Genomic DNA, 12375 nt, shown 5'->3' with positions numbered 1-12375 from the left:
CAACGGAACAAAAATCCTATGATAACTGAGCAGCTACAACTGGAGCAGTCAAATTCTCAACTATATATATAAAATAAACGTGAAGGAGGACAGTACTGAATTATAAATAAGACAACAAGCAAACATGCTCAGAAAAGTATTACAGCTGTCATTCAAACAAGACTAGCTGAGACTATGGCTATGTGTGTTCAGATGCATGCAAGGCTCCTTTGGTCACGCACGTGCCCAAATATCTGTCAAATGCGTCAGCGTTGTCAAGTGTCAACATTTTCGTTGGTCATACTGGTGCGCCTGAAATTTAGCAATTTATTTCTTAAACAGTTGAGGTAATTTCTTGTTGCATGTGCTGTGATTTAAATGACGAAAAACATGTATTTTCATCTTTATTCCTGTTTACAATCATTCACATATTTTATGAAGAAATACAATTCAAATTGATTATTGTTTGCACCTAAATTATGTGCTGGTGCACCTAAATAAAGAAATTAGACACATCAGTGCAACCAGTATGAAAAGTTAGTCTGGAGTCTGGGAGTGGGCGTGATGATGTGTGATACTTTCATCTCTTGTTTTAACTCAATTATTGTGATCAATAATATATATATAATTCCTTTTGAGGTCAGACATAAAAATGTTCTATATCTACTAAAGGCAGTTATCTGTCTTCTGTATCACTCTGAAAGTACTGGTTTAAAGTAAAATAAAAAGTCATTATGTGATGTATTTGAAGTTTTTCTGTATTTTGGCAATGCTTTCTTTATGATCCTTTATCCAGAGCCGTTTGTAATAAATTCCATCTGTATGCAGATAGTTATATTTGCATTCAGCTTTTTTCCGAAGCATGCCTATATTCTCAGTGTGATGCTACACAGTGGTGAATCTGGCAGGGCTGGTTGGAAGGAAGCCATTAAAAACCAGCAGCAGTGGAGAGAGAGAGAAACTGGAAAGAGTGACAGAGACCGAAGACTTCTATTATCAGCGGGGCTTCTTCTAAATGGAACTATCTAGCAGCCTTGTCCCCTCTCCGCTCACTGCTGTTCAGCCTTGAGGCAGGAGCGAAGAAAGGGGGTGGGGTGCAAACAGCGACCAGCAGACACACACAAAAACATGACAATAGAAGTGCAGCATTTACAGTAACATAAAGGCACTCATACGAGTGCAGAGAAATTTATGCTCAAGCATATTCACGATTACGATAGGCCAATAATGTGTATAAAAAGATGGAAGTTTGTACTCTATGTGTACCCCTACAGTCACGCTCTTATGCCTTAATACAGCATGCATTTACGGTATATGCATCCACCATTGCCTTTAGTACGGTACTTCTATCCTCGACCTTTTAAGAGTGAAGACCCTGCAGGCTTTCTTTTACAGAAGAAAATTACCTAAGAATAACCCTTTTTCTTCCTCCCCATCTCCTCTCTCCTCCCATTTCATTTCATGGCATGTCAGAAGAGCACCACAATTACCTTGCAGGACAGCAGAGAGACAGCTCAGTCCTCAGAGACAGGGCCATACTTAACTCTGTTTTAGAGCACCCTGAAAGGACCCCATACTGGGCCCGCTCAATACCTTCTGCTTGTCAAAAACTTTCTCTAACAACTCAGCCAAATACTAATAGTTTGCAAAAACATGCTCTGAAATGTGACAACAACAAAAAACAAAATATCCGCATGGGAAACACTGACACTTCTTGTTTTCGAGTGATCCTGCTTGCCTTTCTCTTTCAGTCCTCTTGGTCAGATGAAGCATGAGGTGAAGTTTTTCTCTAGAAACTTTCTGTTGTACTGTTTATTATTTGTAATCAGTGTTCTAACTCTATGAAACATAATCCCTCTCACTTTATCTGTTAATTGATGGATTGACCATAATGTATCCCCTGGTTTCCATTTTAAATGACGTCAAATGGATCTACTTCCTAGTTACACATTTTTGGACAGCACATTCTCAATAACCACTTTAAAAGACATCCATAGCCACATGAGGGCATTAGTCCACTGCCCTCCACTGCTTATCCTCCACTGGAACACCAGGTTTACGAAGGAGGCGTAATGGTAAATCGAGCTTAGCTGATCCCATTATATTTCTCAAAGGCAATTATAACTAATTCAATTCATTTTCACATGTTTAAAACAGGGATCTTGCTCTTCTAACCACTTCAGCGACACACCTTCACCTGTAAGTGTTGTGTGCGCGCGTACCTGCTGTTAGCAAACCTATTCATCAGGCAATTTTTGGAAGAAACCAAAACCATAGGAAAAAAGGGTTTTTGATGACATAATTACAAAAGTAAGTCTGGCTCATAGTATAAAATCATCATAACATGCTTATTATAAACAAAATAGTGATACAATGAAATAAAACTAGAATGGCACTCAGTCGAGTGTATACCTCCGCCAAGGACCAACAGCCTCCTTCAATTCTAATTGAATATAAAATAACACATATTTAATTCTGCTTAACCCAGATTTTTATTTGGATCTGCAGCAAAATGTGCTCATTCATACAGTAGATACCAGCCAGCTTAATAGACCAGATTTTTTTTTTCATCAAGATGAATGCATCAACAAAAACGCCTTATCTCACAATATCAAAGAAAGTGAGAAAAAAAATCATCCACATTAAACGTTAATGGGGTCAATATGGGCCAAGACTCCTCCATCCAAGTTTTGTGGAAATCAGTTCAGTAGTTTTTGTGTATTCCTGCTAACAAACCAACCAACTATCCTATAGAAGGACAGAAACATAAACTCCTTGGTGGAGGTAATAACAGAAAATAAAAATAAAAATACAAGATGTCAAAAATGTGGTGGTACATTTGCCCCACCTGCTCGAATGGACACGACACCTCTGGTGATCTGCGCGTTTGTGTGTTTAATACACTACCTTTCTCTCTGGCCAGTTGTACTTGGCAAAGATGGCATCGTATGTGTCCACTGCCCCATCTGTCACCAACATAATGGCCTGGCTACACTCACTACCCCTCCCGGTCTCGTTGAACTGGAGTTAAAGAGAGAAAGAGGGACGTTAATGCAGTTCATCTAGTGTCTTCCAATAAGAGAATGTGACTTACATGACTTACCTTTCTATGTTGTAAAAGCTGATTAAATGTCAGCATGCCTTTTACTATAAATACACACATGCACACAAGCTGCAAGCTACCTTGAGAGTTCATTACAACCTAAGATTACAGAGAGGAGTCATTTTGCAGAATGGAGACACTTGTCACTCTAGTGTACACTTAGGTACATGTTATTAAAATATGAGCATTACAAAGGGAAGGTAAGTGTGTGTGTGTTTGTGCGCCTGTGTGTTTGATTAATTGCTTGTTCATAATGAGCAAATGTCGAACCAGTAACCTGACTCATCAAGTGCCGTGTTTACTTGGTTTCTGCATGATTTTGTTGATTTAGCTATTAATTACAGCTCGCTAATTAATTTGGTGCATGAAGCTGTGTGTACGTGCGTGTGCGTGTGAGCGTGTCTGTGTTTGATCTTGCGTGAGTGTATTACTTACGTCACTGAGAAGATTGAAGGCCTCAGTCAGAGCTATGTCTAACATACCAATGCCTTGAGCAAACAGTTTGTCAAGGTGCTCCCGGAAATGCTGAAAAAAATAAAAGTTTGCGGAGGAAACATTACGATCAAGGTGACAATATGCCAAAAACACAGAGGGAGACAGAAAAAGAGGTCATTAGTAATTTTAAGGTGGAAAAAGGAGACAAAGGCAGGCGATAGTGACAGTAAAAAGATGAAAATGTAAAGATATGACTTAATTTACTCATCGTATCTCACTGAACTTGATTTACCATCATTTGTGTGTGAACAGAATTGGTCTTAACGGTCTAATGGGCTCTTTAACTCAGCCCTGAGTCTGTTTTTGAGGCAAACTGCCACATTATCTTGGAGTGAAATGTCACACACTGACTAAAAGAGTTCAAATGACCTGTTTTCGCTTGTGTACGCAAGTGTGTGCGTCTCTTCATACTGTAGATGTGGGTACATTATCTACATGGCAGTTAATGATGATTTTAATGTTGTCAGCAACCTAACAGGTCTCATGTGCTTGTCTCATTATTTGCAGCAGCCCATTGGCGAGACGCACTCATGCACACACACACACACACACAGATGGACAAATCCCATTATCCAGTTTAATCTATTTATAGCTATTTAGATCCAGTTGTTGGCATTTCGAACATTTCCTTTTGAATCTTTCTGTCAAAACCATTTCCACCTATGTAGGTGAGCATCCCTCTTACATACTGCTATATTAGCACTGGCAACAGAGGCATTACACGCCTTATCTCTCACTTTTTATGTATGTCTGGGGTGTTCCCAGACCTACACCACCTACATCACCATCTCCCCAGCGTCTTATTTTTCTTCCCTTTCCATTAACTCACGTTCATCTCGCTTATTCTTCTGCGCCTTACCGATGGGAGAATAAAAGTCTCACAAGACACAGTAGGGAGCCCAAGCAGCGTGAGGCCATATCAGAGCTTGCCTTGGGAACAAATATGCAAACGTGCATCACACCCACACACACACACACAGGCATAAGCACAAAAAATATGTGCGCCAAAACATCCTCCAGCGTCCCTAACAACACCCCCATATGGCAAAAAGACACAACCTTTCGTTTGATGTGGATAAAAAGGTTAATCGGTTCCAAGAAAAGGCTGTACCCTGGGGCGCAGCAAACTTCACACGCTGCGCGCGAATGTGTGTGTGTGTGATTGTGAGTTAAGATCGAAGAGATTTGTTTCAGCACAGCAGGTTATGTTCAATCCCTTTGTGCAGCAGTGTACTTAAGTGGCATATTCAGAAAGTGTACGTGCACACGCAATGCCGGATGTGCATAACCTTTTGTGCTTCGTCACAAGGCTCCGAAATGTACATTGGAGATCAAATCCTTTAATGCTTCAGAAACCTTTTATGCTCAGTAATAATCACAGTGGTCATCTTAATGAGGCCTGACCACAGGGAAAAAATGATAAATGAACAAAATTATCTTAAATTGCAGCTTGTTGAAGCCTGAGGTTTTGCATTTTATAGCAAAGTATTTATCACATCATGGTGGCAGGTGGAATTCTGATAAATCCGCGAGCAAGAGAGCAGAAAAAGAGGTTGGTTTTGCTGAGCGAAAACCGTGAATCCAGTGTGGTTATGTGAGTTGATAGACATGCTTTGACATGTATTATCAAACACTTTCCAAACATGTAGTTCAACATCATATGAGTAAATGATTATGGGGCATATAAATAACCACCCAAAGCTCTATTGGCATTGATTGATTATCTTGGTTGAATACTAACCTAGATATCCTTGATTTTGTTTGGGTTGCACTCACCTAAAACAAAATTCAAACAAAATACCCAAGTGGGACACTGAAGCTCACTTGTTTGTTCAGCTGGTGTCAGTTCCGTGAAATAACTGGAGGAAGCACCTTCAGTCACATTTCAGAGAACTGCTCAACAACTGTTATTTGGAGATAATGTTAAAAATCAGTGAATGTTTTCCTTTGAGGCTTTAAATTTTAGCCTGGAACTGTTGTGCATGTGAGTAATAATCATGCTGGGCGGATTTAACTTTTTCAAACGCCTGTTGACAAGCCTAATTAGAGAAATAACAACTCGTGGTAATATTGCCAGATGAATGTGTGTCCCATGGGAGCTTGACAACAGGTATTTATGACCCAGTTGAAGTTTGGGTACGAAAAAACAGATTTTGAAAATGTTTAAGTCTCCAGTGTGACAGTCACTTTCTGCCCTCAGCTGAAGTAAAAGACATTAGCCTTATCTGCTGGCACAGACTGCCTTCCTCTCTTAGCTGGCTGACTTACACAACATTAAACTACCATCTGGAATTAAACACATAATGCTAATCCATATGCATAAGTGTACACTCACTTAGAAATAAACATAAATTAACTTTAAGACCAACAGGCACACGTGCAAACATGAACACACACAATATTCTACAGTACTTGCACGTGGTGCATGGAAACTAGTCCATGCATTTGCTCGTAAATAGCTGCGTCTCAAAGGTTTGGTCTGGACTAGAGGTATAAAATTTTTTTAATTCCAGTTATAAATTGAACTTCTAAATGGACTTAAGAATTTAGAAGAGATGGAATTTTAAGTGGGTACTCTGAAGTGGAGCCTAAAGGCAACAGAGAGGAGCACAGACTCAGAGATAAAAAAGGAGCATCATGCCATAGTAATAGCAAACACTCTCACATGTGCCATCCTAATGAAAGCGTCTGGTAAGAACAGTCCAATCAGTATACATACACACAATCAAAATATACAAACAACCAAGTCTCCAATCTATTCAGCAAATCCATAGACTGTATTAAAGAAGTGGACGTAGCCACCTTGAAGTCACTCATCAGTGTTTGGCCCATCGTTCTCAAGCTTTGAGTCATTTTACCCACTGCCATCTTCATTTTTTGGAGTGACCAAAAGTGACCATATTTGGATGAGGGTGTGGAGCTAAGTCATCAGCTTGGCTAGCAGTAGTATTAGTAGTAATATTAGTATTCCTCACAGTAGTATACCTCAAAACTTGTGCACGGACTTTTGTGTGAAATCAGTGGATTTCCCCTCATGAGGACTCCAGTCACGCCAATCAGTCCCTAGTCTGTCTCTTGCCATCTGGACATCGTTATCAGAGTGTCACCACTCGCACTAACTGGCACAGAGACAGTTTATTTGCAAGCCTAACAGATCACGCACACATCATCACTCACACACATGCATGCACAATGTAGATTTGTGTAACACTGTGAATAAGTACCGGACGTAATGAACAATAATCACACTGCACAATGTCAGCCAATACCAATATGTCAGTGACATTTTTTCATATAGTATACATCTCTTACTGTCTACACCATATTTCCAACATTATACTGTATTGTTAGATTTTTGTGTTTTTAAAATTAGAGTGCCTTTGTACAAAAATTTCATTGTGCAGATCCCTGTGGTTCCTCCTGAGACATAAATAAAGAATACATCATCAACGTCAAGTTTCTTTCTACTGTTGTGAATGAATTCTTTTTGTGTTTTCTTCTATTAGCCATGAATCAGAGCCTCCATCATTAAAAATCTTCAATGATTCCTAATTGACTGTAACAGGAGAAAACGAGACTCACATCTTTGTTGGTGACATCTGCTTGGACCAGAGTTCCATTCAGGCACGACTCCACATAATGCAACTCCTCGTTGTACTGCAAGAACACAAAAGGAATAATTAACATCAGCATTTTGAGTCACTTAAAATGTTCTCTACATAAATGTTTAATCTAATGTTTAAAAATACAAAATGTGAAAACTTCACTCATCTTGATGAAAAGCCCACACACACATGGTATGCACACATTGTACAGTACACAATGTACCCAGTGCCTGCCATTCTGTGATAATACTCACCATTTAATGCATGAGTATGAATTAGACTTCAAAGTCCAAGAAAGAGAATGAAAGTCTGTTCGTCCAAAGCCAGCAATTTGCACCCAAATGTGTGCATGTGCAGCACATACACACAATGACAGACGCACACATAGATGCACGTGCACAAACTCTCACCGTATGAGATAGACTTCTTCTCTCACTGCATTTTACTTAAGACCAAATCCATAACAACTTTTACACAACTGCCTGTCTTCTGTGGGAGAAATTCCTCCATATATTTATAAGTTAGCACAAATTAAAAGAAGAAAGAAGAAACTGATGAGTCAAAATGACACATCCCTTTAAAGACTGTTTGGGGAAAACAATATGTTTCCGCCTGATTGTCCAAATCCCCCTTTTCTTTATTTTTCAAAGGAATAATTTTCAAAATAACATGATTAGGATATCACATGATAATGAAGACTTTGTTCTATAGAGAAAGAGAAGGGAGGCTGGCAAAGTGACTCGCTAGGTTTTGATGTGAAATACCATCAGACACACACATGTGCAAGTGCATTGTCACGCACGTACACACACACACACACACACACACACACACACACACATACATCATCAGCATGAGATGCGATAACAATGGTTTGGTTGCCTGAGGCGGGATCCAATCACAACTGTCTCTTTTGCAATTCAAATCTTCATTCAGCTGACTACTAATTGGTTGTGAGCGTGACAGGAGAGAACGCTGATTCGTTCCAGCACTTCCTCTAATCTGAGGAGAAGAGGATGTGTGTTTGTGTGTGTGTGTGTGTATCTCAAAAACACTGAGGTGAAGCAGTTCATGTAGCCCCCCTCACAGCTGTGTGAACATCTGCACAGACTTACAGCGATGATGTTAAAAAAGTCGTCGTCTCCAAGAGTGTCCAGTATGGAGGACACAGTCTGCCGGGCGATGGTCAGCCTGAGGCCTTTCATGCTGCCACTGACATCCACCAGGATGACCACATCCTTTGGAGAGGTGGCAGCCTGGATGTACCACTTCCGGTTACGACAGTCAAAAGCTATGACCCCGTGTTCATCTGGCTTCCACTTGATCCCTTGAAGAGACAGAGTCAGCATCACAATTTAAAGATAAATGCGGTACTACAACAGTGCAGAATCTGCATCAACTATATGAAGGGACAGCAAAGTGCTACCTTGGCTGAAACATAAAAAGGGGGCATGACATCTGCTCTTTGACCGCTAATTCATCATCTTCTTTTCAAAACTTCCTCTGCCCCTACAGAATGCAATTTTTATAGATTTGGCTCACCTGAACTACAAAAATATATATTTTGTCACATACTTTGTGTGGCTTCTGGATAGAGATTTGAGATTCTGCTGCAACCTCAGTACAATGGAGGTGAATGTAGTGCTCAGAGCCTTGGAAAATTACACTAAAAAATTCAACAGCAACATCCTTTTCTGAAAACTCTCCCCATGTCCAAATTACACGAAGTAGTCCACCAAAAATAGAAGGAAATGGTCCCAACGACCAGTGTTTTCAGTGAGCTTTAAGGAATACAGCTGAATGGAATTTCTCTTTATGTAGTTATGACCTTCAGGTCAGAAAACTAAGTCAGTGGAGAAGGCCTTTTGATAGTCAGATATATACTGAAATGTATGACATTACAAAAGCATAATTAAAATAACTTCCATGCAGGTCAAAGAGGTTTAAAAGATAAAAAATAAGAAAGAGAGGAAGCCTTTCCGTTGATTTCCATGTAGAATATATATTCACAAATTCCATTCAATAGGCTACTTTTCTTAATTATGCTGCTTCTTATTCAATCAAGGAAATATTAATATTACCCTTCCTCTTCACCCACTTTCTAATCTCTACACACACTCTCTCACCTGTCTCTCTTCTCTGCGCCCCTCTCTCTTCTTCTATCTACTCTCCCCTCAACCTCCTCAGCTCTCTCACCCTGTTAGCCTCCAGTCTCTCTAGCTGTCACTGATTCCCACATACCCCACCCTTTGCTTTGGGGAGACAGCAACTTAATTACAAACATACACACACACACACACACACACACACAGACACACGTAGCTAATGCCATCGGCCCTCTCAAACAAACACACACTTACCTGGGTACTGCCTAAAAAAGCCTTTGGCACTGCCGAAGTATTGCCATATGAGTGATGGGTCCTTCTTGAAGTTTTCCACAAACACTTTATTCAAGGCCTCAGACCAGTACACTCCGTTGACAATTGCAGAGTCTAAGGATTGGAGGGAAAAACAAAGATAGACACAGATAAGGCACGGAGAGGAAAGAAAAACATTATTTGAGTAAAAAACGGTTAACAATGTTTTATAGTCCAGGAGGTTGGAACAGGCTTTCTCTATTGCCTGCTGAACCACATTGTATCATACACTGCACCTCCGCAGATCACAATCAGGACCTTATTAATTTCACAGAGATACAGGGAAAGTGTGAAATAGAGTTAAAAGATGCGAGTAGAGAGAAATAATTAGAGAGATAAAAGATGATATGAAAGGAATACAGTGTAGATTATTCTGCTCTACTAAGGCGAAATGCAGGAGCTACTGTACATATTTTGTCAAAACCGAGTTAAGACGTTGTGTCAGCTGTTTTACTATATAAAAATGTTATGCCATAGAAAAGTATAATTTCTGTAAAAAGCTGTGCACTTACTGCGTTCTGGCTGCAGCAACTGCACTAAAGCTCAGTAATACGTGCTGAACTTAACTCACCTAAAGCGCTCTGCCACAGACAGCTAGCAGAATAGATAGCTACAGCAAAATCTATCAGACGGCCAAACTAAAACAAATGTTCTTTATTTATTTGTCCTTAGCTTTTGAAGAACCGATATCTTGGTACTTCAGTTCATCATTCAACACACGCACACAGCAGCAGCTAAATCCTGAAACCATGACGACAACTTCTGCTGAAGCTAGCTAGCTAAGTAGCTCCCATCTCAAGCTTCTGACTCCAGTAGAACTGATGCAGTTTGTTGTGGTAAACATTAAGCCACCTTTAAAGCACATATTAAAATGCATTCAATTGTTTTTTGTCATTTTTTTTTGTTTTGCGAAATTGTATTTCTATGAGCTACGAACTGCCGTAAGCGCTGTTGTCGTTTAAGCTAACTTCCTGTCCGTTTTGCAGTTTGCAATCCCCTCCATCCTCTCTACGTCACCACACCTGGACGTCTCCTTTCTTTTGCTCAAGGCAGCTCTCTTTGCCACTTTCTTTCGTCTTCCCTTGGCGTGTTTGGTAGTATAAGCTGCGCTGGAATTGGCAGCTGTCACTATTAAGCCATTGCCAGTAAACAGGAAGATCCTGCAGACAGCCCCGCCTTTTTATGGAGTTCTCTGTCCTGATTGGATAAAGTGGGCAGGGATACCAGAACATTTATTTTCTCTTTTGCTGCATGAGCAGGGGGAGGAGAGACATACTGACCAAACACTTAGTAACAGTGATTACTGTTGGAATATAGAGCTATTTAACACTTATTTTAATGAGAAATGAACGCTTACAGCAGCTTTAAATGAACAGGAAACCTGAAGAAACCAATTTTGCTTGGAGATACTGCAGTTTGCCTTGTATTTCATTAAGATTAATCCAGAATATTATGTTACTTCTATTGCAATTATTTAAGGGGGTAAAAAAAAAAAGTCAGCCTAAACCGGCATGCAAGACAGTTTGCTAGCTGCTCTCTGCCTTCCTAGGGCAGTATTAACGTGTGTGCATGTGTAACATATGTTGTGTGTCTCATCTACACAATATGTGTTGCAGCTTTTTTTCTCATAAGTCTATCCAAACTGATTGTGATACATAGTGGGGCATATCCAATCGCTGAGGCTTATTTTCAATTTACAGACTGAGAGTGTCATGTATGTAACTAGTTGGCAACCACGCAGCCAAGCTTATTATGGCTGCTTACCACCACAATTCTGATCGGTTCAGAGGCAGGGTGGGGAAGATGGAAGTGGAAAAGGATGAACAGACAGACAGACACAATCGTACTGTAGGACACATACACAAAAGCCTTTAGAGAGGGATAAAAAAAGAAAAGAAAAAGGAAAGCAGACAGAAAGGCAGGCAGAAAATTACTGGGAGACAGCCGGACAGACAAGCACCTAATGGACAGAGAGAAAGAAAAGCAGATAACAGATTTTCCATCATCTCCTATGCTGGCAACATTGTTCTGCTGTCAACAGTCATGCCAATAAGCCATGATTGAATTAGTCTTCTGGAAGCTAGCACACTAAAGCCCTCTCTTGATAGTAAACACCCATCCACCTCTATAGAGTGGAGTGGAGAGGAGGCTGGATTTGATCCAGGCTCCATTTACACAACAATACAGTCACTTCTGGTGCACAGTTTGAGTGTCTATTACGATCTGAACTCGTCATGATGAGGCAGAGAGCACGGGCTCTACTTTCCCCCTAAGCTGTCATTTAAATTCATCTCAACTAATGCACTCTTTAATTCAATCTGATCAAAGGTGCCCCGTGATTCTATGTATTCGCACATGGAGCACGGACTAAGATTAAAAAAGAAGACTGTGTAGGTTTACCACCGCACCAGCTGGAGCAATCTGAGCTGAAATCAACTTCACTTCATTAGAGGATGATTAGGGAGGATGGTTTTAACCAAGGAGGAGTGAGGAAGCATGAGCAGAAACAGAGAGAAGTGAGAAGTGATGGGTGTGTGTATGTGCTCCCATGAACGTGAACATCTCAGTGACTATATAAAGGTAAATGTACGGACATTAGAGTGCATCGACCGGCTGTAAATGTGCGCATGGCTTCACTGCATCCACGATGCGTGTTCCTGTCATGTAGCCTCATGAAGTATGACGGTGTGGGGCGTGTTGTGGTTGCGATGTGAGTTTAGAAGATGGATGTTTGACGTGGCGTGGTTCCTCCTGCGATTAATCTCCGGGGGCATGC

General features: G+C 40.4%; 1 protein-coding gene across 2 annotated transcripts in view; it reads right to left on the bottom strand.

The window, feature by feature from the left end:
- cacna2d3a (calcium channel, voltage-dependent, alpha 2/delta subunit 3a) overlaps positions 1-12375 on the bottom strand; it is a 120428-nt gene that overhangs the window by 55510 nt on the left and 52543 nt on the right. For both annotated transcript variants that reach the window (XM_084366107.1, XM_084366108.1), the window contains exons 6-10: positions 9543-9674; positions 8298-8509; positions 7160-7234; positions 3518-3607; positions 2887-3000 (exon numbers count right to left, since the gene is read on the bottom strand). In XM_084366107.1, the coding sequence (XP_084222233.1) occupies positions 2887-3000; positions 3518-3607; positions 7160-7234; positions 8298-8509; positions 9543-9674 (623 nt within the window). The remainder of the gene's footprint in view (positions 1-2886; positions 3001-3517; positions 3608-7159; positions 7235-8297; positions 8510-9542; positions 9675-12375) is intronic.

The sequence above is a fragment of the Pagrus pagrus genome, assembly GCF_965226575.1.
Source record: "Pagrus pagrus genome assembly, chromosome: 11".
NCBI classification, from domain to species: Eukaryota; Metazoa; Chordata; class Actinopteri; order Spariformes; family Sparidae; genus Pagrus; species Pagrus pagrus.
Note: the sequence above shows the minus strand (reverse complement) of the source record. Positions and strands in the feature narration are given on the sequence as shown.